Below are 26,528 nucleotides of genomic sequence, written 5' to 3'. Positions count from 1 at the left end.
AAAAGGTTCTGAACTTGAGAGGGGTTGACATGTTAGCAACCCCACATGGCATGTTAAATCTCGTTTTACGGCAACTGTTGGCTTTTACAGATAGTTAGGCAACAACATGTTTCAGGATTTGAGTGGTCTGCTCTGGCGATACAGGTTATTAAACAAATGCAGTGGTCGGGAGCCCGGGCAGACATTTAAGATCAGATTAGATCGGGCCATTGCTTTTTGTTTTTTTCCTTCACGTATCTTGTCGCGGCATTCAGGCAATCTACATAGAGAAGCTGGTTGCCTGTGTGTGTCAGGGCAGGTTTTGCTTCACAAAAAGGATATCTCAAATGTGAATTGTAATTGCGTGGTTGACTTTATTAATCCAGCATCAAAGTAGGCAGGCCACATTAACGTAATACTAACTTGTGTTTGTATGACCTTCAACCATCTGGATTATCTGTGTTAGTGTGTGTATGTGTGCGTGATGAGGACATTCCTGATTGATTTCAACATGTTTTCTCTCGTTTCCAACTTCCACTTCTATTGGAAGTTGCCTTTCCAGATCACAATGTTCAGAATGAACAGAATCAACTTTACTGGCTAAGTTTGTGTGCACAAACAAGGAATTTGGCTTCGGTTTCTGTCGCTAGCATCATATATCAACATCAGTCCAAACAACAGTCACAATGTGCAAAAACAAACAAATAAGGATAAGGAACAGTATGTACATGTGTTTTTTTTCCCCTGAAACGAGATTGAGTGAACCGAAATTGAACTCGCTTGTCTGTGAAAGACTCTTCTCAACTCATCAACAAAAAACAATAGGACTTCAAATGAATTCTGTTAGTATTAGTGTCATTAGATCGCTCTGGTATTTCAGATGACACTGTAAAACAGTGCATTGTGGGACAGTTTCTGTGGCAGCTTTCAGACTAAATGTCTAAATGTGACAGGGGAGCGCTGTCATAAAGATGCATTGTATTCCCCAGTGACTCTTCCCTTTAAGCCAGTAAACTCCTGCTGAAAGTCCTTGCCACTTTTAGCAGTAGTTCAGCATTTCTAGACCTATGATCTTGGGACCTTCATTTGTGTGTGTGTGTGTGTGTGTGTACAAGACACACCAGTTGTATGTGTGTAAGAAGCTGGGTATGTCTCCATTTCTGTCATAGGGGACCACAGACAGTCAGCTTCATTTCCTAGCATCATGTAACTGAGGACAGGCAGGCCTTACAAGACCTCAAACTTGGGGGGGGGGGGGAGAATGGCAAAGTGACCCCCCCCAGCACACACACACACACAGAGCATCATCAGGGTAAAGAGTTGAATCCTGGTCTTGTCATGCTCTTGTGCCGTAATCCAGTTTAGGAGGATTAATTAGGAATTAAGGAGTGTAATGTTATTGGTGCGTGATCCGTTCACATCCGTGCACATGCGTACACTCACACACTGATTGTGTATGTAGGCCACGTATTATTTAGAGCTGAAATGGAAAAGTAGTTTTAATATCTTTTACTTTTTTACTTAATATTCTCACTTTCTTTGCGATCTCCTCCCTGTTGCTCTGAACCCTTTCCTCTATGTGAGTAGTACATTTTTTTTTTTTTTTTTTACTTCATATGTTCTTTGAATATCCATGAAATATATTTTCACTTTTTTTCCTAACGTCTTTTTCCAGCTACACTTTTCTGTGTTCTGCTGTGCCATTATCTGGTCTTTAAAGGTCCTGTGTAGGCTTTTATTCAGGCCTTTCATCCTTCTAGCCTGGCTTTGTCAAAGAGAAAAAGATGAGAGATTTCTGTAGCTCTGCTTCCCTTTCAAGAAGACTCCAGCATTCAGGTGGTGCCTCTCTGGATGTTCATTTTGTATCTGGCAACCCATTTTTACAGATTTTATTTATTTCAATAGTGAACAAGTCTGACTGGGGGGTGCAGTACTTACTGTGGACTCAAGTCTCCATCTCTTTGCTGTATGAAGTAGCTCAGGGTTGAGTAGCTGATCTTTGTTTTTGAGACGATACTTGTATGCTTCCTTCATTTCACCTTCTCCAGCATTTCAGGTTCTCATTTTTCAGATGCATTTGCAGTGCCTTACAAAAGTATTGATCTAAACTTTATAAAATGTTGTCTTGTTGCAAAAGCAAACCTGAAGTAATTTTGTTGGGATTTTAATGTGCATGACCCACACAAGGTAGTGTAATTGTGGAGTGGAAGGAAAATGGTTCATGGTTCTTAAAGGAAAACCGGCCGCATTTACTCTGATATGCCTGCAGTGCAAACAGTTGGCTTCAGAAGTAAACAGAGTTCACCTTTGTGTAGTTTAATCTAAACCCAGCTGTTCTGTGAAGGCCTCCGAAGTTTGTTACTGCACAGTAGTGAACAAACAGCATCATGAAGACCAAAGAACACAACGGGCAGGACAGGGTTAGGTTATTTGACAATGTCCCAAGCTCTTAACATCTCAGAGTACTGAGTACCATCCATCATCTGAAAACTAAAGTATGGCTCACCTGCAAATCTATTAAAAAATGGTCATTAACCAAAATCGCTAGTCTGGGCCAAGGAGAGCATTAATCAGAGAAGCATCAAAAAGTCCCATAGTGACGCTGGAGGAGTTGCAAAAATCCACAGCTCAGGTGGGGGTTGTCATGGCAGCTGTTACTTGTGCACCCAACATATTTGGCCTTTTATTGAAGTGTGGCAAGATACAACGCTTTGTTAAAGAAAAGCCATAACAAGTCCTGTTGGCAGCTTGTCGTAAACCTAGAAGGGAACAAAGCAAGCATATGGAAGGTGTTCAGGGATCGGATGAGACAAAGGTTTTACCTGTGTTCCCAAAGTTTGTGGTTGTACTTACAAACTTTAATGAGTTCAAGTGTTGTGAATACTTTTACAAGGCACTGTATTTTATCCTACTGTTCCTGAGAGTAATTTTACTCAGTAATTGTAAATATAGATTCGTTGATGAAAGGTAATAATAGGCAGAGGAAGGGGGCAAATAAGGAGTGTAAAAATAGGAAAAGAGCAATATGAGTGATTAGGATTAGTTATATATGCCTGAGTGTTTCCTGGACTGCAATTTTCTATGTTTCTCCCTGCAAGTACTCATGAGGTTTGTTTCCTGAGGCAGACAGTAATGATGTTGCTTTATTAATGCCTGTTTAATTTTTTAGCACACGCTGTGCCGCTGTCAGTCATTAGTCATTTTTAATTACAAATGCTGAACGCTGCATCTTCAAATTTCCCCTAGAACAAACATTTGAGCACACAAAGGCAGTAACTCACTAGATGTCAGTCATCCTGTTCTCCATTACACCTGTATTTTTGTGCCTTGGGTTTTGGACACTCTTTGTCTCTTTTCTTGAGCCATCTTCCTTTCTTTTTTTTTTTGTCTCCTCACTGTCTGCCACCTTCCATCTCACTTGTTCCCTCTGGCACTATTGGCAGCCCTGTCACTGTCAGGTAAGTGTGAGATGGCCTTCACACCAATGATTTTGAGGAGATAGGCTTTTGGATGTCTCATCTTCGACATAACTGCTTCCTTAACTCTCTGTCGCCCAGTCAGGAAGACCATAATCACTTGTTGCAGCTGATCCCATTTAATTTGATTCACAGTTATTTGATATTTATTAGATCACACTGAGAGTACCGCGTTTGTCATCCTCTACAAGAACCCTACTTGTTTTTGTCATCTTTGTTTTCCTTTTTTAAGTCGTCTTTGTATAATAACGTTGAGAGTTGATTGCAACAATCCACAATATTCATTGCACATCAGAGCTTGTCAGATACCCACTATGGAGGGAAAAATAGACCAATCCTGACATACAACGGAGGCTTTTTTTCTTTAAAGCTAAGCTTCTCGCTACATCATAGAAGCATAGACTTGTAATATTCTTTTTTTTATACTTAATTTCAGTACTCAAACAGCATGCATCGTTTTATCTGTGACGAACTGCAAAAGTTCATGCAGGTTTAAAATCCTACACCATTGACACAGATTCTGCACTTGATCAAAAACTTCTCAGAACCTCGTGTCTTGTTACACCGTTATGTTATCAAGGGCTTTGTCTTTAATAACATGGGAATTAAATTTAGGTCATAATCCCAGTGGGTAGTTGATGTGCATGTGTTCAGATCATATTTCCGAAAGGAATCCGTTGAAGTCTTTGAGGTCATAGGATCACAACCTGGTGAAATAATTTTACAATGACTGTAGGTTGCATGGAGTGAAATTTAACCTTTAATGCAATCATGTGTTTTTTTTGTTTGTTTTTTTTAATAGAAAATGTCTAGTAAAGCATTTTCCTGTTGGACATCAGGTTATGTTTAAATTTTAATTGCCATAAATAATTAATAAATTAAGTGCATGTTCCTTTTTAAATATTTTAACTAAACCATTTCCATGTGTTATGCAGCTTGTTAGTGTTACTGAAGCTCTGTTGGATTAAATTTCAGATTTTATGTTTGTGTGTGCGATAGAGAGTGGGAGTGTAGCAGAAAGGGAAAACACTACGGAGTAACAAGGCCAGCTCTGCCTCTAGGCTGTTTGGCCCCAAACTCTCATCAGCCTGCTGGTGCTGAAACAGAAAACCTACTGCCCCTTGCCAGTTTATAACACACAAATACAAGCACATAATGGGAACCCACATGCATTCAGAACACACGCAATCAAAGTTTGCGACAAAATCATCTCCCCCATGTCTTGCTGTCATCTTTACGTGTTTCATCAGTACTTCCCTTCTTCTTTCATCCACCACCCCAATCTGTCTGGGTGTCTATCACACACTTCTACTTTCCATATCTTCCCTATGAGACGAGCACTTTCACAGCTATACGTTCACCAGCTTTGGATTACTTTGCAAATGTTTTCTGCCATTTCTCTGTGCCTCTAACCCTCTGCTACCCCCTCGTCATTTCCTCCCTCCCTCCTTCTCCCTCTCTTCTCAGCGGTGGGTTTAATGCATTATGAAAATGGATTCGGGCTAAGAAAGCGAAACAGGACAAGTTTGCCTGTTTAATGTGACTCCTTTCACTCCTCATCTGCCTCATTGGCAGCATGAATTTGTGTGTGGCGTGAAGCTTTGCTTTTTATGTGCGATTTGGTCGCGTTTTAGGCAAACACTGAAGGCTGAATGTGACAAATGCTTTAGCTGTATTTTTTAAGAAGTCATGTAGTGGCTTTTTTCTTATTCACTAACATGAACCTCCAACACTAAAGCTTGCACATACTTAGGGAGGGCATTAAACTGCATAAATAATAAAACAGACATGCAGACGGCGTGGAACACGTTTCTCCGAGATGTGTGTTAATGGAAATGCATGTTAGGCCATGGATGGATGGAAGGATGTAGGGTTGTATCAGAGACTCGGGGTATGCTGTACCCTGCAGGCTGGTATGACCTGGATGCAAGCAGCCCCCCTCATGGCTTCGTTTTTCCTCTTTCCAATAATAAACTCTCCAACTCCCTCCTCTATCCCCACTTTGTTAATTTATGTGGAGTTAAAGCTCCTCATCTCTGGAGAGAGGAAGATCATCCTGTGGAGAGTTGGCTCCACATGAGCTGATTAAATGGATAAAGATGAACTGATGGCAGATACAGAGTGTTAGGAGCACCACTGAGAAAGGAGAAATGAGTTGCTGTGTGATGTTTGACTGTTAGATTGAGATGGGGACTGTGGGTGTAGGGGGAGCCTGCTAAGCCTTCCTGTACCTTTTAATGTCAACTTTCATTATTTGAATAGAGTTGATAAAGATTGACGAAGTTTAATGAACTTTTTCTTTGCTGCTTGAAAGAACAGTAGCTCTGAATTAAAACAGCCTTAGTCTTCTCATTTTTTTTCTCCCCCTTCCAGCTTCTCTGCCACCTCCTCTCTGTCTCTCTCTTGCACTTTCTCTCTGATGTTGCTGAGAAAGTGTGTGTGTGTGTGGTTGGTGGAGGATATTCTGAGCTTGGTCCATGTATGTGTGTGCATCAGAGTTTAATTGCGGTGTGCTTAGAAACGAGTGTAATTAGCCAGCGCTCGCTTCCCTGCCGCCCAGCTAACAACCAGCATCCCCTCTGTGCCTGCTCTTTCTCTCCCTGCCTTTCTTCTTTGTCTCCCTCCCTCCCTACTCTTGTCTCCTGCCTGTTGCCACAACGACAAGCCCTACTCCGCCATTGTTCCCCGCTGTTCTCCAAGAACAAAGGAGGAGGCTATTAGCTCCCTGAGAGAGGAGTGGTGGAAAGGGAGGATAGGGATGGAGGGAAAGAGAGAGAGCATTGCTGTGAGGGTGGGATGATGAGAGTGTGGGAGAGAGGGAGCCGGCGAACAAGTAGGGGAAGGAGAGAAACAGGCATGAAGGAAGTGCGCAAGGACACAAAGATGGTGAATGAGGGAGCCGAATTTGAGAAATTTACCAAAAGAGGTGAAGGAAGGGAAGAAAAAAAGAGCGCCAGCATTAGAGGATAAATGGTTTAGAGGAGTAGAGAGGTTTATAGGGCAGTTGAGATTGCCCTTTTTTCAGAAGAAAGAATTGAGTTATAAAGTCATTATGTTTAATTCAGGGAAACATACTTTTCTCTGCAGTTTCTTCCCCTTTTTGCCCTTTCTCCACCATTACAGCACACATTTAAGTACTTGTGTTTGTGTGCTTGTGGAAGTGTTAATGTGTACGCTTTTTTGTGCGCTCATAACTACGTGTCCTCGCTAGTCACTTGTGTCTCTCTGTCTGTGTATGTGCGCAGTCCGTTTGAGGGTCATTAGCAGAGAGTGTAGGCGGGTAATGCCCTGTCTGCAAAGCTGGCCATCTGAATGTTAACAGATTGTAATGCAAGACAGAAAGTGAATTTGGTTTCCTGAGGAAAATGGAGCAAATTACACTTTTATGGCTCTCTGCCACTATCCTTTGCTCCTGCCATTACTCACAAGGTGTAGTGAGGATCGAGAAGGGGGAGAGCAGGTGAATGGGAAGATGTCCTTACTGGGCGAGACAATTTAGGTGTGATAACACAACTGAGGTTTGTAGTGGGATACAGGTGGAGGTTTTTCAGTTAAGGACCCCATGGATGTAGTAGTGATCCGGACTGTTGATTTATACATTTCCATCTGGAAAAAAATGTATCTAATAATTGCATCGAACCATTGACTTCATTGACAGCAACTCCCAATCCTGATTGGACCAATTGTCAAGATTTTTCCTTTATAGTAAAATATTTTTCTGCCTGTTGAATATCCGATTTCTAATCCAGATCTGTCCATGCTTTTTGGATTCAGTTTTGGTTCTATGTTTGTGGTTCCTAATTTTTACACCCAACTACAGTAGGTTTAATGAAACAGCAGGGTATTTGGCAAATGTATATCACAGAAATTTAGTCTCCAAAAATACTTGAAGTATAGAATTGTGATAATGAACAATAATGTTTAAAATCTGCGGTACAAAATTGTTTGCCGTCCTGGGAAGATGAAAAGATGACTTATCTACATACAGTTGTGTTCAAAATAATAATGGTGTGTTTAACAACATGAGTAAAGCTCGAATTGTTAGACCAGTTTTTATTTCCAAGCATTAGGAGCTCTGAAAATTATTAGAACTGCTTCACATCTGTGTTGCATGGAGTCAACCCACAGGTATTACAGCCCAGGATGATTTGACAGCATTCCACAATTCGACTTCATTTCTTGGTTTTGCCTCAGAAACAGCATTTTTGATGTTGCCCCATTAAAATTGTTGCTGGTTTGGAACTAAGATGCTGTTCATTTACTGGTGTGTTTGAGGTCATTGTCTTGTTGAAACGTCCATTTCAAGGGCATTCCCTCTTCTGCATAAGGCAACATGACCTCTTCAAGTTTTTAGATAAATGCAAATTGATCCCCAGAGTGGACCGTGGCTTCAATTCGGTGTCTGGGGGTCTAAAAAAACTGTCTGCAGCCCTTGGACCCAAACAGAGCTATCTTACTTTCATCAGTCCACAAAATGTTTCTTCATTTCCTTTTAGACAAGTTGAGGTGTTCTTTGGCAAATTGTATTCTCTTCAGTATGTCTTTTTTTTTAACAACGGGACTTTGCAGGGGATTCTTGCAGATAGATGAGCTTCACACAGACTTCTTGTAATTGTTACAGTACTCACCTTTAATATCAGACCTTTTTTGATCACCCTGGTGCTGATCATTGACCGAGTCTTTGGCTATTCATTGTCCCATTCGAATGGTAGTCTTTGGTTTGCTTCCAGATCATTCTGGTTTTGCTTTCCATTTTAAAGCTTTGGAGATCATTTTAGCCGAGCAGTCTATCATTTTCTGCTCTTCTTTATATGTTTTCTCCTCTCCAGTCTCCTAACTAAAGTACGCTGTTCTTCTCAACTGAAATGTATGTACATCATGTTCTGGCATGATCCTTAAATAAGATCCACCTAACCCTGTTTCTTGACCTCAGTAATTAAACTCTGCACTGCTGTCGTTTTGAACATGCCAATTTCAATCAATTATTCAGTTTACAGACTCGAACATGCATATAATGAATTGTTGGTTCTGGTGGTTTTCTGTTACTCTACTACACCTACTAGTACATTTTTTTGCCTTGTGTGATTTATCTGGTTTTAACTTTAGAAAACCTTTGTATACCTAGAAAGAGGTAACCAGCCCATGCCTGCATGAAATAAATAGGATTTGATTGATTTGTTTAAACAAGTGAAGCCTTGCTGCAAGAGCTGGCAAAGCAGTTAAGAACGGACTGTTCTCTATTATAATGTTTATAACAATAAATGTGTTTTTATGAGTGGGACTGCCTCAGTGAATGTGGTGCATTATAATATTTGACTGTAGTGAAAAATATGAACTTTCTACCCTTAAATAATCTTAGGTCTTTCCCATTGACCTCGGGTTATCTGGAAAGAACTGTTTAACTCATTAAAGTTTGATTTCTTTTTAAGATTCACATCGCTTATGTTCACCTTGACATCATGCATATGTTATCTTATTCACTGCTGGCTTTGGCCTGGCTTTTTGACACCATTGAGGGTTTGAATTTTAAAGACTGTAACCAAAGTTGAGATGCTTCTGATTCAGTATTTCAGTTCTAATTTCAGAGATATTTCCAGTAGGGATGTAAAGGTATGATCTGACCCTGCTCACCCTGTGCTACTCTGTATGCAGCGGTGGATCTAGTAAATTTCCTCAGTGCAGTACACTCTGAATCAAACAATTATCATCAGAGGGTTATTTAAATATGGACTTACTTGTGCTTCAGGAAAGAAAATTGTAGAGTGAAAAATCCACCTGGAACATTTCGGCAGTTCTGCAATTGCTGTCCATCAGCTATAATCTGGCAGCAGAGTTACCCTTGAAAGCAGGGCAGACACTGTGCCTATTTATTAGACCTGGATGATTGTGTCATTTAGTTAACTCACATGTTGAATTTGAATGAGTTTTGCAACTTCTCTGCTTGTACTAAGGTGGTTAGTATGTGGAGATTTATTTGAAAAGAAATGCCAAGCCCAGTCACTTATCTATTGCCAACTCCTTGTTTTATTTAAGTAATGACTACTTTTAATGCCTACAACAATACAGGAGACCAAAGAGTCAAGTTTAACATGTGATATTGGACTGATTTTTATTGTTTTACTCAACTGGGATACAGTTTGACATTTTTCTTTCAGTTTTCTCTCAGCTCTTGAGTTTGAATGATGCTCTTTAAGCATAGTTGAAATTATTACAAATATAAGTCTTTAGCATTTGCCTGCAACATGGTGGTAAAATGTTGTTCCCTGTTAAAAACAATATTTTGCTAATTAACATTTATTGCACTGCATCTTGTTTACAGTTTTTCTTTGTTTTGAGGTAAGAACAATAATTTGATCATTTCAACATTATTAAGCAGTATATGACTATGAAAGAATGTGTTCTAGGAATGGTTGTCTCTTTCATTGACAATAGTTATTAATATGTTTGTAGGTCTGCATGTTCTATTTTAAGTACCACGTTTGGAGAACAAAGGATGATCTCAAAGGCACAAGTCAAAAGGCGTAACGAGCATTAAGATTCTTATCTCATCATTATAAGAAAGTAACATCAAAGAAAAGGAATTAGTTTTTGATTAGAAATGAATCCCTTTTTTCTGGAGCTGAGTGAAACAGCAGTCAAGGTTGACTCAAGGGCAACATTTTGCAGCCAGGCAGTTGATGTTAGTGCAGCTACACACAAGTATACTCGCACACATACAACGCGCTTGTATGAGGATTCACCTGCCTGACCTGGCAGATCCTTTTCCCTGCAGTGGGAGATGGGGAATATATATATATATATATTTTTTCCTGGTGATGTGTTGCTTTTTAGCATCTGAAAGATTGTACTACCTCTTAGTGGGGGAGCACCGATGAGGAAGTGTCTCCATCAGTACAACTCCAACTTCATAGATTTTTTTTTTTTTTTACTTTTTCTTTTTGTCTCTGACATTTGTTTTTATTTTTTTATTTTATTATTATGTTTTAGCTTCTCTGTCCTCCTCTGTTTCTGTCTCAATCGTCTTCCCTCCCTGAGCTGACATTTGCAGCCAAGCAGCCTTATTATTTTGTTCTTCAGAATTCTGATTACAAATCTCTCTGTTCTTTCTCTTTCTCTCTTCCTCCCTCTCCTTTGCTTCATCACTCTCCCTCTTTTTGTCCCTCTGGCCCACCCCCACAACTACATCTGTCCAATATTGTTTCCTTTTTCGCTATTTCTCACTTTTATCCCGTTTTTTTCATTGCTACATTCAGTTTGGCATAATCTAATAGATTCAATCTCCTTCCTTCCTGTCTTCCATTCTATCTTTGCCATCCCATCTCAGGTGTTTTTAAGGTCAATTGTATTTTTCTGTCTTACACCCACTGAATTTCTCTTCCCACCATGACGTTATTGCTGTAGTTGCTACCAATGTCTGTGTCTCTGGTGTTTAATTATACCCTTCTGTCCTCCCCAAGCTAATGTTTTGCACCTGCTTACATGCACAGATTTTGTTCAGGCAACTTAAATACCATAAGAACTGCAATTGATTTCCAGAGTTTAACTTGTGAATCTTGAATATTCGCTGTTGTTCCAAAGACTGGCTAATCTGAAGAATGTTACAACTTCTTATTGCGAGTTAATGCACCAAGACTATTAGCCAGTCCAGTAAAGTAACAGGAGTTCACTCTGCAACCGGACAGCAGAGGAAGAAAGAAGAGGGTTGTCATGGTGATATGAATCCCTTGTGGGGATATTTCTCCCCCTCATTTGCTCTCTCCCCAAGTCTGCATCTTGTCCACAACATCATTTTTCCCCCTCTCTGCGTATCACTCTCAGCTCCCCTTTGTTTGTTGTCTCCACATCTCTCAGGCGTTTTTCTTTTCTCTCTCTTAATGTCTTCTTTCATTCTCATCTTTCTTCTTTTTCCTCTTTCTGCCTTTGTTCTTCCGTCCCTGTGGTCCTCACCTCTTGTCCAGGCATCAAGGGAGAGGAGAAAAAGAGGAAGGAAAGGAATGCTAATTTTGTCACCACAGTGACGGAGTGTAGAAGGAGAAACTGAAAAAAGAGAGAAAGGGAAATGTCACTCGTCTGAGGAAATGAGATGGCCATTTCCACATTGTGTGTGTGTGTCTGTCTGCATGAGTTTCCACAGAAAGATCAGGGTGACAGTCTGAGTGACATTTTGTGTGTTCTCCTCTGCTTTGCCTCACTGTTGTGCAAAGTAAATGAGCTATATGATATAAATGTGTAAATTATTGTTCTATGGGGGCCAAAGGGTTACATATCCATGTTGTGTATCTGCACATTTATTGGTGGTTTTGTCTTCCATCACTGTTAATGCGGCTTTCTGCCCTTATTGTTTTTAAGTCAATTATCTGTCTCTCACTTCTTCCCTCTTCACCTCTCAGTCATGTCGGAAGTGTAATCACGTTCAGGGGCTGAACTGAGGCAGAGACAGGGAGCCTGATGGGAGGGAGAGAGGGGCAACAGAGAGTTTGGAGTGAATGTTAGAAAGAAAAAGCAAAAAAAAACATTGGTATGTGTACCCAATTACCACTCCAGCCAGACCAAAGTCACCTTCGTGCAGAATGGACGCACACACTCTCAAAATAGCTACTTCCACCCTGACTCTTCTGTGTGGTCATGTATGTGTGTTTGTTACAGTGGTGATGAGGCAGACTGAATAATATCATGGCCTTCCTCTCGTCCGTCAGCGCAGGGCTTATTATGAGTGTGTCATCCTATGTGTGGGTGTGGAAGAATGTGCGTGATTGTGTGTGTCCTGTGTCTGATTGCGGTAGCTGATTGAGTCCTAGCCCTGCAGTTTTCAGGTCCTCATCCTCTGATTAGGTGTTGCAATGTCTGAAAGAGGAAGAAATCGTGTGTGTTAGTTGAAAAGGGTAAGAAAGGAAAACTTGAGTGCAGTGGTGTTCACCAGAGCCTGTTGCTCTGACTCTTAGTAAGCAGATTCTCAGTCTTTTGTTCAGGTGCATTCTCCCTTCTTTCTGCCCTTCCTTTCTTAATGTCCTCCCTTTCGTCCTTCCTCATATACTTCTCATATACTCCTTCCTGTACGTACCTCTTTATTTTGCATCTTCACTTTTCCTTGCTATCCTTCTTCCGAATGTCTCTCATTCTGCCCTTCTTCCTCTTGTCCTTTCTTTCCTTGATGGTGTGCTTCTCTCCTTTCTTCCTTCCTGAAGGTAGGATGTGTGGGAACCTTACATCTCCCAGAACCCTCAATCTCCACTTTCAGACATGGTGTTATGATCCTCATGCTGTAGGCAAGCTGTTCTTCAGCAGAGACAGAGTAACTGGTATAAATTAAAGATAGAATGAAATAATGAACTGATCAAGATTAAAGCATATTCATGCATTTAAATGGCCTAGTCAAAGTCCTGACCTAAATCCAACTGAGAATCTGGTAAAACTTGAAAGTTGTTGTTCAGATGTTCGGTCTACTCTGACGGATCTTAAGCAAAGAAGAATGGATCCGCATTTTCATCTCTGGATGTGCAAAGTTGGTTTAGACCTGCAGGTGTGATATGCACATAAAACCTTTTTATTTGTAAAAAGTTGTGAAAAATACATATCCTTCCACATCTTGGATATGCCTAACTTTGCGTTGGTCTATTACACAAATCCCAATAAAATACAATGAAGTTTTTGGATGTAACATGACAAAATGTGAAAACACTGTACTGTTAGACAACCTGGGTCCTCATAAGGAAACAGTGGGGACCATTTGTGTGTGTTCCCTCGGTAACTGCGGCCTCCTTTCGCATTGCCTTTTAATCAAGAGGCGGTAGACGTAACACAGCCTGCTATCCCACAGTCCACTGAGTTGGAAAGGCTCAAGGTGTGGAGAGGATAGAGAAATAAGAAAGGCAAGCGCCAAAAATATTCAATAGAAAAAGAGCAATAGAATAAAGAGGAAAGGAAACCAAAGAGGGATTACACGAGCTGGAATAACCAGCGAGAGCTGATGAAAACGAAAGCAATACAAAGGGAGGAATAGTGCAGAGTGATGGGATGTAAGGCCTACAAACATTTTCTATTTCCTCTGGTGAATTGATGCCATTCATTTCCATAGCAGCCTCGACATCACGCATGTGTGCGTGTGGTTTTCAAGCGGTAATCTGCTCCATTTTTATTCTTTATTTTCCATCTGTGTAGGATCTTTCGCTCCATTGCTCCCAATCTTTCGCTATCACATCTGACTGATTCCTGTGGAATGAGTGCGCGCGGGGTTGTACGCGCCCCTATCTATGGTTAGAGACACATCGCAGTGTATCCTGGCTGAGTATCTTTGCTGTTCTCTCACCCTCTCCTGTCAGTGTGTGGTGAGGGTTGAGATAGTGGGTTAAATTTTAATGGTGCTGCCATCTCTGAGTAGCTTCTGAAAGGGGACCAATGCAGACTGACACACTCATTGAGCCGTGAGCAGAGACAAGACGGAGATAGGGATGGCAGCTTGCTAGAGACACACACACACACACACACACACTCATGTGGGGCTCTGTATGAACAGCAGGTAAATAATAAAAACCCTATTCGGTCTTTGTTTCACTATATTTTGGTCTGGATCATGTTGGTTTCCCGTCAACCAGAGTCTGGTATTTTATAACTTCAGCTCCACAATGAGTTTTAGCTACTGTTTTCAAGCGTCACAGTCATTGCCGAGAATGTGCAGTCTTGCTCTGAATAAAGGAAACAAATCGAACGTCATCCTGTAAGTTCAACATAGGAGAAGACAATCCTGATATTTTTCTGACACCTCAGATCTGCTATGAAGCCTAAAACAGTTTTTTGTTTTTTTTTTGTGTCCGAACATGTTGCACTTACCATCAATACTTTATCATCTATTTAAAAAAATAAACTTGAAAATCTCTACATACACTACCTCTAGGAATGCATTAGGTGAGCACAGCAGCCAGCCTGAACTCACTCAAGCAAACACTTGTGCTCATAAGCACATTCCCCGAGCCAAATTGTGTGTTGTTCCTTGATTGTTTTCATTCGGCCAACATCACATAGCCGTCTGATTGGCAACATGTCCCCTGATGGCTCACTAAGCACATGGAGGGATTAGGTGTGTGATTGTTTGTGTTTTTGTGTGTCTCTTTTTTTCATCTTGCCCCAACCGCAGCCAATTCCTGTGAGAGGCCAGCAGACAGATGTTCAAGGACAGAATTCACATGTTGATCTCCCAGTTTAAATATCATTTTCTCTTGTGTATTTTATTTTTGTGAGCTGCTGCTTCTTTCCCAAAGAGGTTAAAACTAATTTCACAAACGGGATGTGCTGCAGCATCCCAATAGATCATGAAGTAAACTTTTTCTCAAGTTTCTGAAGCCAGCTTGTGACTTTGTTGCTTTCAGCTTCTTAGTTTCACTATGATCTTTTGTTTTGGCCATCAAGCTACTGGCAGATTTGAATGTAAAATTAATTTCTATCAACCAACTAGTTGGTTTCTGATATGAAACGAGATGGACATTTCTTAAAAGATAGTAAAAGGAGGATCTGCTTTTGTTTACTTTTTACTTTCATTGTTATTTAAAAATGGCATGTCAAATTATTTATAAATCAATTTTGGCATTACAGCAATCAAACCCTTCTGAGAATTGCTGACCAGCTCTTTCATATTTCAACTAGTGTTTTTTCAATTTATCTTAGGTGATTAGCGCCACGTCTTTAAAGTTGGAAGGCCTCCTTGCCATCGCCCTAATCTTCAGCTCTCTTCACAGATTCTTTTAAATTTAAGTCAGGAATCTGGCTGGGCCTCTCAAACACATGTTGTCCTAGTCAGAAGAAGCATGTTGGTGGTGCACAGAAATCTTTGGAAATCTGTTCTATTAAGGAGCACCAATACGTCTGCTAAAACTACCTGCAGCTGAAGTCCAGTAGTCTGCTGTCTGGGTGCAACATCTCAACATTTAACGCCCATCTATGAATGTGCCGCACCGCACAGCTCTGGGTGTGCATTCCACTTTAATCGATGTTTGTCAACCATAAAAACTGTAGTTTATCATTTTTATCACAGAATTAATAATTTAGAATAATTTCCTCACTTTAATGTAAAAAGATTATATAATTTTAAGTTCATTGTTACTTGTTCTCACAGAAAAATATAACATCCTGATACTGTGTAGAGGCCTGAATTGTTGAGCTTTCATTAATTGTTGAGCTTTCATTAATTGTTGAGCTTTCATTAATTGTTGAGCTTTCATTAATTGTTGAGCTTTCATTAATTGTTGAGCTTTCATTAATTGTTGAGCTTTCATTAATTGTTGAGCTTTCATTAATTGTTGAGCTTGCGCTGGCCCTTTTAATGTTGTGTATAAGGAAAAGCTACATTGTCAACAATCTTCCCTTTACAAAAAAAAAAAATTTCAATGTATTTAGAAATCTAAAATGAATAGTCATTTTTGATAAAAACATATTTAACAGTCAATCAGTTGCATCTGTTTGCATTATTAATCCTTGATATAGGGACTGGAATCAGTCTAGAAAAAATATGTTTGTACAACAACATGGCAGTGATGGAACTTATACACTTAAGTAAAGATGAAAACAAAGTACAGAAACTGTCTGGGTTTCAGATGCAATGCTTTTCTTACAATAGATTAGTCCAGGGGTAATAAACATTTTGTGTCTTGAGACTATGACCCAAGGCACAGTGGTTGCAGGGACTATGAAGTGGAGGAAGCCTGAAACAACCAGGACTCTTTAACACTGACCTTTAAGCCAAGCTGAGTATCAAAGCTTTGGGGCTTGGTCAAGGAGGTGACCAATAACTCGACAGTCTCTCTAAAAGTACCTAAGAAGTCCTCTGCCAGAAGGTCTGCCATCTTGGCAGCACTTCAACAGTCAGGCTTTTAGTGACATGATAGAAACCACTTGTGTGGGGGAGAAAGGCTTATATGATGCTTGAAGTTTGCTGAATGATATTTAAAGGATTCTGAGAGCATGAAGGAAAAGCTGCTCTGGTCTGAAGAGACAAATCTTTTAACTCTTTCAATGATTGTATCTGGCAAACCCTAGGCATTTCTCATCAGCAGGCTAATATCTCCACACTGAAGAGTAATTTTGGCACTGTTATGCCATGAGGGGCTTGTCAAGGGATAGTGTAAGCATTCAGAAACACACGTTCTCCAAGGGAAACCTGCATCAGTGTAAAATGAAACCGGGATGACTTTTTGCAATCACCAGATGGCCAAGAGAGAACTGGAGTGGTGTCAGGACTTGACCGTCCTTGAGTGGGGTGCCAAAAGCCCAAACATGAACCCCCTTGAGAACATCTGTGGAGAGCCATACAGACTGCAGTTCATGGACTTCCCAACCAGTCTGAATTGGTTTTAAAAAGTCTGCCAAAGAGAATTTTATGAAGTGCCTAAATCCACATTTAGACAGCTTGGAGGGAATAAATTAGGAAAACAAGATGCAGTCACAACTGAAATTACTTTTTATATAAATAGGAACTTTTGATTTTATTAATCTTAAATGAACACACCATAACATAATTTAAAGTAGACTATTGGTCAAAACAGAATATTAAATTGCCCAAATATCAAGTGTAAAATGCATTGTCCAAAATTTGAAAGGTCTAAAAATTGTATCGTGTGTGTGTGCGTGCGGACTCATCTCTCTCTGGTAATCAAGGTAATTATTACAGTCCTCCTTAAACTGGGCTCTAATTGCTTTTCTTTAAATTGACATTAAAACCTTGTCTTTCTTTTTGTCCGCCTCTCCTTCAGCTCTGCCTCTTCTGCAATTTATTGACATGGGTACTCATTTATTCACATCTTTTTGTGTTTTTCCTTTTTTCAACCCATTCTGTCATTTCCTTAGCCTCATTATATTAGTATGTTCCCAGAGAGGAACTTAACTGCAAGCACCAGAAACAGCTCAATCTTTTTGCCCCCAAACACACATTGAAGTCTCTGTATGCGCGAGTCCGGCGGGTGATGACTGACATTAAAAATGGTAAATTTCCCCACTTCCTCCAAAGGTCCAAGGGTTAATCAGACATGGCAAAACTGGCCCATGTCCTCCTACTTGTCACAATTGTGTGTCGCTACAAAAATCCGTGCTCGTGCCGAGTCTTTTTCACCATGCGGTCAAGTCAAATTGCTAATCAGGCCTCTGAGCTCTGCCTGGAGGGACCAAGAGAAAGGGAAGAGAGAGGAAGGGTGGGCAAATGATTGAGTGCTTTCCTTTGTCCTCATCAGTGAAGCAGAGATAAATACGAGAAAGGATGGATGGTTGCAGACGAGAGGATGGAAACTGAGGGATTAACAGGATGAGTGTGCACCAGCACTGTGACGTGCTTTTAACTGTCCTCCATGGCATGACACCGTGTAGCCCTCCATTCTTCTCTGTTCTCCTTTCATCTATATTGCTTTCCATAAGTCAGTGATGCTTATATTCATGAAATGTCTGTCTACCATGTATTCACCCCTCCCTCTCTTTTTTCCTTCTTCTAGTTCCCACTCACTCTATCTTTCCATAAGGTAATAATGAATATTTGAGAGCTGACAGGAGTGTTGTACCTAATCCTCTTTGCCCAGGGCAAATGTGCCTCATGGGGTGCATGAGTGTTGGAGTTCATCTAAGTTTTTAATTGAGATGGAAACCCAATTTTTAAGTTTTTATGTCTACTTCTCTGCTCATGTAAATGAGACTGCATGGTTGTGCATGTATCATAGCAGCTGTCTGGATGAATAGTACATGTGGCTGGTAGGGGAATGCTACTATGCAGAGGCTCTAGGCATTGAGTAGCCCTTAGCTGTGCTTCCTAAGCCTGACCTCTATGACTTGCACAGTCCATGAGCCTGCAACAGAGAAATAATGTTCTTGTCACTTCATAGCATCAACAAACTCAAGGAACAAGGATCAGACCTGATTGATACCTAGGTTAACAGAGGGCCAGGTTCATAATGTAATTCACTCTGCTCTCCATAGAGGGAGCACTGTGCTGTGAAGGCCAGTTCAGCATCAAGGGCATCAACACTTTGAATAACAAACACCATAGCACCACAGAAAGACTCACTCTGAGTCACACACACAGCTGGTTTGAGAGTCTGAACAATAAGCCTTTGTGTTTTTGTTGTTTCTGTGGACTACATAAAAAGCTCCCGTGTTGCAGGTGGCTTCAAGGTCATTTTCTCATCATATTTGTCCTTTAAACTTATTTCCCCTTTTATTTGCTTTCTCATGGTCTCAGTTTTCACTCCTTTATTTGCTCTCGTTCCTTTTGATTTGATTTTCTTTTCCACTCTACACTCTGTAGCTCTCCCACACTCCCTCCCTTTCTCCTCCTTGTAATTAGCTAGTGTAATTGCTGTAGTAAATCTTTTCTGATGTCCCAAGGAGAGACTGGCTGATATAGGACTGATTTAATAAGCACACCATAGCGGCTCACCTCTCCCTCTGCGTTGTGTGTGTAAGGCACCGGGGGGGGGGCTCTATATTCTGTTATTTGCTTTGGGGATTTATTGGCTGTTTGTGTGGTTTCAGCAAGTGCAAATTCAAGTTCAAGGTAGTGCTCTGTCGATGTGTCAACCATAGTGTGCCTTATCAGTAATGCGGGTGGCGTACCCTGTGTGCAAGTTTGTGTGTCTCATCAGTGATGCTGCTACGTGCCATGTGTGCGTCATCGCCGAAGACCTTCATGGCCAAAAGAGCACAGAGAGGTCATATTGGCCCTGGGAGAACAACACTAACTATCTCACATCCATACAAACACAGACCACCTGACCGAATCGTGCACCTTTCGACAGCCTCTGGCATTACCTTTGCACAAGCAGTGTTATTTTAACTTGCTTTTTTTGTCTAGTAAACGGTATATGTAGGGGTTTGTCTGCTTTTGGTTATACAGCAGCAGTTTAGCGATATGACCACTAGAGGGCACTGTGACTCCACACATAAAATGTAGACTCATTGTAGAGCCCACACCTTTTCCTTCCCTGTTCAGTTATTTCTAAGAGAAAAAGGTTTAAATGAGGCTGAAAAACTTTTTTTTTTTTTTTGTCTAGTTGATATAGATGAAGAAAGGTCCAAATATCAACAAGACATTATGAAATAATTTAGGATCCATTTTGCAGATTAATATTGTTTTGTTTTGATTTTTGTATTGTATTTTTGTATTTTTACCAATTTCCATTTCTTTCAAATACCAACAAAGCATATTTAAATAATTTCTAATAATTGTTGCAGGTTATTATTTGTATTATTATTGAAAATATATATTTATTATTAGTTATTGTATTAAATCAGTTTACAACTATATCTAATTTGTTTTCTTTAAAGGGTCCACATCAAAAAATTTATTTAAATCATTGATCAGTGTTTTAGGTTCTTCTTCACTCTTTTTAGAAATTATATTTTATTATCACAGTTTCTAACTGGTTAAATGCTGTAAAGGAGGGGAAAAAAAACTGTTTTTGTAATTCAATTTTGTTCTTTGTTTGCAGTAAACATTTTTGTTCAATCCACCAGATCAAGTCTAGCAATTAAAATTAATCTGATTTCACTGGACACTAAAAAATTAAATTTTCCTTTTTTTATTTACATTAAATAAAAATAGAAATAAAATTGTCAAATCTCAGCTGCAGTTGCAGTTTTCATGCACCAGGGGAGCGCAAGTGAGCACGGTCTTAGCCCCTCCCATATGCCCTCCCCCTGCATTCTGGCCCTCCCACATCCTGCCCCGTCCCCCCTCCCTACTGCCCCACCCTGCCATCTGGTACTTTTCACACAATGCCGTGCCGGGGACACATGCACGCCCGCACACACACTCGGGAATCTTTTCTCCTCATTTCCTTTCACAGTGGAAAAACAGGATGAAGGGGCTCTTTCAGCCCTGAGGTTACCCTGGAAACCCCTTTATTCTTCTTCTGTCAAACTCTTACATTGCAACACCAACACTCCTATATAGAGTGACAGAAGGGACATTTAAAGTTTAAAGGGACCAGAGCAACAGCTGTTCTGTCTGCCATAGTTCAGACAAAGAACGCTTTTCCTCATTTTTTGTTTCTTCTTTGTCTTTCCTCTCAGTTTTAATGGTTTTGCACTCTTAAAGTTCTACACCAAAGCCATGTGAAGTTCATTAGAAGTTTCCCTGAAATGACGAAGGTTTTTTAAATTATTCTCTGGATCTCATTCCTACGCTTTTTTTCCAGACAACGTTTCAGCTCAGGAATATTGATGTTTAAACTAAACCCCCTCTTCTCAGTTTCTGTTTAGACAGTCTCCAGTCCTGGAATGCAGAGTGGAAAAAGTTAGTTCTGAGTTATATAAAGTTAATGTGAGGGTTTTCTGCCACAAGGGGGCCCATGAAAAACTCTTGATGCTACAAATATACAATGAAACACATCATCTGTAAGCTTTTAGTGGGTTAAAAATAAACCACAGGGATCTACAAACAGGGAGTGGTGATGAGAGGATGAATAGGCTGCATGAAAAGGCTGAAACGGGTATAGTGAAGAGAAAAGGCTTTGCTTTATGGAAGAGGGATGAAGCTTTTCTTTGAGTGCATGGTTTAGCTTCAGCTTGGCCACATATGAAAATGTTTTTGTTTTTTTTCTTTGTCTCCCTTTCTACTCATCCTTTTCTTTCTATATTTATTTTTCTTTTATGTTGCTTCAACTAAGCCTGACTGCACATCATCCTCTCCACTCCATGCTTTCTCCTTTTAAGGAGTGAGGGAATGAGAATGGAAAGGGAGCAGGAGTGGGGTGAAGGACACACTCTGAGCTCACTAACTGATAAACAGACTCCTCTTTGTGCAGACAGACACACTAACACCGACACACAGATACTTTGTTTCATATTGACAAAAACCCCCTCATGACTTGGCTCCTCGTGGTTCTGGTAACCCCCTCCTTCTCCTGTCCTCTTCCAACTTTCTGCTTTTTTTTTTGGTCTCTCCACGTAATAAAAAGCAGATGTCGGCAATGGAAGAATTTCTACCATGAAACACACATCCCTTGCCAGTGTACATTCTCTCTCTCTCTCTCTCTCTCTCTCTCTCACACACACACACACACACACACACACACACACACACACACACACACACACACACACACACACACACACATATTGTGCCAAGCAGCTGTCTGGGATAAGAAGGGGGGGTTTCCAGGAAAAAAGGATTGCGTGTCCGCCTGTTTTAAAGGGTTGTTGGTTTGTTTTCACAATAAAGGTGGTATTTTTATTGAAAAAGAAAATGGACCACAGAAACACAAACATTTTTATCTTGTGACCCCAGTACTCCACAACTGTTTTAATATGTGATGGGATATGGTTGGTTGTGTGTGTGTGTGTGGGCAGACATGTGTTCTCCCTCATTCATCTCCCTTTCCTCCCCCACTATGACTTAAGTGTAACAGGATGCAGTGTGCCGCAGCCACCACCAGAGGTGCCATCGGCTCATAAATGAAAACAGCTTGTACATGTGGAAACCACAGAGCAGCCATTTTACAGTCTGCACACCAGACCCCATTTTATGAATCAGCTATGATGTCAACACGGCTCAGACCCATTCTATTGGCTAAGGCGCAGCCGGGGCTGCAGCTCTGTACGTCGACACACATGCTTCGGTTCTGGGTCTCACTCTCTCTCTCTGACCCACTGACATGGTGCTTCCACTAGGTCACCCGTCCTGCTCAAACAGATTATGTACTGTCCTAAATCTGTGCTGAAGGGTTTCTTTTCTTCTTACAGATTTGCTGAATAACTTTACTGTTAAATGGTGTAAATTCTCCCAGTATTATCTTTAGAAGTGCTTTTCTTTTTACAATGTTATGTCTTGCAGACGTGGAAAGGTTAAAGGTCAAATGACTGGTTCTGTCTGAACATATACATTTGTTAAAGGTCATCACTTCCTCTTAACTATGCAGCTGTGGGTTACTTTGATCGTGTTTATACAAAGATGTTAATGTTATTTCCTCACTGTGTGGATTTTCCTATCTTCCGTGTCTATATTGGTTGGCTTCCTGACTTAGCTTCCTGCACTGCAGGGGTTGTGAGCAGTGTTAAACACACAATAGTGCTTTATATGGTGACCATCCACACAGGTGGTTATGTTTCCATTATCCCAAAATTATTAAAACAAAGTTTTTGTTGTTTGTGAGATGAGTTTCATAAACTAGAAGCTGCTGCTGAGGCAAACGATCTTAAATCCACTGGCCGACTCCTCCGCATGTGTCTGACTAAATGAGGAGATGGTGTCCTCATTAGGAGCATTGGCAGTTAACAGACTGTTGTTCTGACTGGCATCTCTCATCGAGACAGAGCACTCTTTGACTGGACTTATAAACGGATCAGTAGATGAATAGACGAGTTGTTATGTTGTGGTAATTATCTGGCTGTAGGGTGAGTTCTGACAATCTCACTGTTTGAATCAGGCCTCTTCAACAGACCGTGCACCATGAAAGTCTAGAAAATAATGCAAAAAGCAGAATGGGTGCTTAAGATGGAAATAAAACGGGTGAACATACTGTAGGCTTGTCTGTTTGACTTTATTCTGTAAAAGTTGCAAGAATTAGTTAGGTTTAGTAGGTCTTTATCAACTTGTAGAAGCACCATACTGGGGACCAATAGGGGCATCGTGACGACCAGCGTTTTTTGCAAGTTTACTTTTAACAATAACTAGTTTTAAATGAACACAGCTTAAAACTCAGTTCATGATCCCAGTTTTCCACCTAAACATTCTGGGCTAAGTACAGTGCCAACATGAAATGATTATGTCCAGGACATCAGTTATCCTCTGGAATGTCAATAATGTCATCATTTAGCAGTCTGGCCTGCCGAAGCTTAGAATCTGTTTATTACTCTCCTGTTCTCTTTGTTCACCTAAAATATAGTTTATGATGGCAGAATTCCTTATAAAGCGGCTCCCATTTATACATTTGCCTGCCTTGGCTTAACCCCAGTGTAATTTGAGTTCTGATGGTTGGGACCTGAGCGTTTTAATTTGAGTTTTAAAGTGCAAAAAAGATGCTGTAGTCAAGTTTAATATAAGGGTAGGGACATATGTTTCACTATTGTTTCCCCTTGGAAACGTATAATTGTGCATCACAGCTTAAGCAGAGCAGTCACCAAGCTCTAGCATTTGTCTTTTCTGCATAAAGTACCTGAAGGTTGCCCAAAAACATTGCAGTTTACATCTGCTGTTCATTCCTGAATATGGTGCAGCTTAATGACAACAACAACTTGTAAAAAGTATTAGATAACAACATTTTCTAAGGAAAAAAAACAACTTTGCACGTCATGAACACGCTCGTTTAACTCCATACTTGTACAACAAACTGTACTTCTGTGAAATTATTTCTTGTTTACATATGTACAGGTCCTTCTCAAAATATTAGCATATTGTGATAAAGTTCATTATTTTCCATAATGTCATGAAGAAAATTGAACATTCATATATTTTAGATTCATTGCACACTAACTGAAATATTTCAGGTCTTTTATTGTCTTAATATGGATGATTTTGGCATACAGCTCATGAAAACCCAAAATTCCTATCTCACAAAATTAGCATATTTCATCCGACCAATAAAAGAAAAGTGTTTTTAATATAAAAAACGTCAACCTTCAAATAATCATGTACAGTTATGCACTCAATACTTGGTCGGGAATCCTTTGGCAGAAATGACTGCTTCAATGCGGCGTGGCATGGAGGCAATCAGCCTGTGGCACTGCTGAGGTCTTATGGAGGCCCAGGATGCTTCGATAGCGACCTTTAGCTCATCCAGAGTGTTGGGTCTTGAGTCTCTCAACGTTCTCTTCACAATATCCCACAGATTCTCTATGGGGTTCAGGTCAGGAGAGTTGGCAGGCCAATTGAGCACAGTGATACCATGGTCAGTAAACCATTTACCAGTGGTTTTGGCACTGTGAGCAGGTGCCAGGTCGTGCTGAAAAATGAAATCTTCATCTCCATAAAGCTTTTCAGCAGATGGAAGCATGAAGTGCTCCAAAATCTCCTGATAGCTAGCTGCATTGACCCTGCCCTTGATAAAACACAGTGGACCAACACCAGCAGCTGACACGGCACCCCAGACCATCACTGACTGTGGGTACTTGACACTGGACTTCTGGCATTTTGGCATTTCCTTCTCCCCAGTCTTCCTCCAGACTCTGGCACCTTGATTTCCGAATGACATGCAGAATTTGCTTTCATCCAAAAAAAGTACTTTGGACCACTGAGCAACAGTCCAGTGGTGCTTCTCTGTAGCCCAGGTCAGGCGCTCCTGCCGCTGTTTCTGGTTCAAAAGTGGCTTGACCTGGGGAATGCGGCACCTGTAGCCCATGTCCTGCACACGCCTGTGCACGGTGGCTCTGGATGTTTCTACTCCAGACTCAGTCCACTGCTTCCGCAGGTCCCCCAAGGTCTGGAATCGGCCCTTCTCCACAATCTTCCTCAGGGTCCGGTCACCTCTTCTCGTTGTGCAGCGTTTTCTGCCACACTTTTTCCTTCCCACAGACTTCCCACTGAGGTGCCTTGATACAGCACTCTGGGAACAGCCTATTCGTTCAGAAATGTCTTTCTGTGTCTTACCCTCTTGCTTGAGGGTGTCAATAGTGGCCTTCTGGACAGCAGTCAGGTCGGCAGTCTTACCCATGATTGGGGTTTTGAGTGATGAACCAGGCTGGGAGTTTTAAAGGCCTCAGGAATCTTTTGCAGGTGTTTAGAGTTAACTCGTTGATTCAGATGATTAGGTTCATAGCTCGTTTAGAGACCCTTTTAATGATATGCTAATTTTGTGAGATAGGAATTTTGGGTTTTCATGAGCTGTATGCCACAATCATCCATATTAAGACAATAAAAGATCTGAAATATTTCAGTTAGTGTGCAATGAATCTAAAATATATGAATGTTAAATTTTCATTATGACATTATGGAAAATAATGAACTTTATCACAATATGCTAATATTTTGAGAAGGACCTGTAATGCTAGGAGAAGGTTGAATACAGGCTGATATTTAGATATAAACCAAAAAGTAGGCGTAAGACGTCAGCCATTTCTTTATCGTTAAGGATGTGGAAAGAAGTACAGAACATTATAGATGGCTTAATAGATTTTATATTTTTTACTCACAGTGCTTAAACATTTGACCCATTGTCAGTTTAGGGACATTGATCCTAAACTAATCAGCGCTGCTTGATTAAATACTTTCTGACATGAACAGCAGGACAGCTGTGACATCCAGAACTCTGCTGACCTTAGACCTTACGTGCCTGGAAACAGCAAGCTGTTACATGACCAAAGCCCATGTGATTGTTCATCTTTCACTCCTTATTCTCATCCAGTTCATATCCTCCCCCCCACTCTGACACATCCTTACAGTCACAACTCTGACCTTGTCAGAGGCGATTAATCTAAAGTGTCCAAGTGTGTGTGTGCAGATGCATAAGTTTGATGCAGTCTCTAAATGCCCCACAGTAAACAGATGTCTGGCCATGTTTTAAAAGCCCACGCTCAACCCCGTTTTTGAGCCATTTCATGTTAGTTTAGTATTACCTGGGGCTGCTCAAGCAAAAATCCAACACCTCACTGACATCATACAGTTGGGCGAGAGTGAAAACGGCAAAGGCCGTGCCAAGTGTGTCACTTTTTATATGCATCACACTATCACTCGAATCTACCAGTTTGTATGTTTTTCCGATATTTATACATCTATTAAAGCTTCACAGTCTTCTTACATAAATAAGAGGGTTTTAATGTCATCATCTTTTTCTCTTATTGTTCTTGTCTCCAGCTAAAAAAGAGCAAATCGATGGAGAGGAAAAACAGGCCCAGAAGAAGAAAGTGAAGGAGCTAAAAGTTATCGATTCAAAGTCTTCACAAAACCTCTGTAAGTCAGTTCTACAGAAAAGATAAAAATCAAGCATCTTGAAGTACATTTAGTTGTTTTTGTTTATGCAACAACATTTTTTTTGTGTGTTCTTCATGTAGCAATTTTCCTGGGCTCATTCCGTGTTCCTTACGAAGAGATCAAGAATGCCGTCTTACAAGTCAATGAGAAGATTCTTACAGAGTCTTTGGTTCAGGTACGACGATCGGGTCTACCAAAGA

The 26,528-nt window shown here is 40.6% G+C and overlaps 1 protein-coding gene across 2 annotated transcripts in view; it reads left to right on the top strand.

The window, feature by feature from the left end:
- The window catches only part of LOC124860278 (protein diaphanous homolog 1), a 119,904-nt gene that overhangs the window by 68,209 nt on the left and 25,167 nt on the right, over positions 1-26,528 (top strand). For both annotated transcript variants that reach the window (XM_047353441.1, XM_047353440.1), the window contains 2 exons: positions 26,212-26,307; positions 26,409-26,503. In XM_047353441.1, the coding sequence (XP_047209397.1) occupies positions 26,212-26,307; positions 26,409-26,503 (191 nt within the window). The remainder of the gene's footprint in view (positions 1-26,211; positions 26,308-26,408; positions 26,504-26,528) is intronic.

Source organism: Girardinichthys multiradiatus, chromosome 23, assembly GCF_021462225.1.
Source record: "Girardinichthys multiradiatus isolate DD_20200921_A chromosome 23, DD_fGirMul_XY1, whole genome shotgun sequence".
NCBI lineage: Eukaryota > Metazoa > Chordata > Actinopteri > Cyprinodontiformes > Goodeidae > Girardinichthys > Girardinichthys multiradiatus.
Note: the sequence above shows the minus strand (reverse complement) of the source record. Positions and strands in the feature narration are given on the sequence as shown.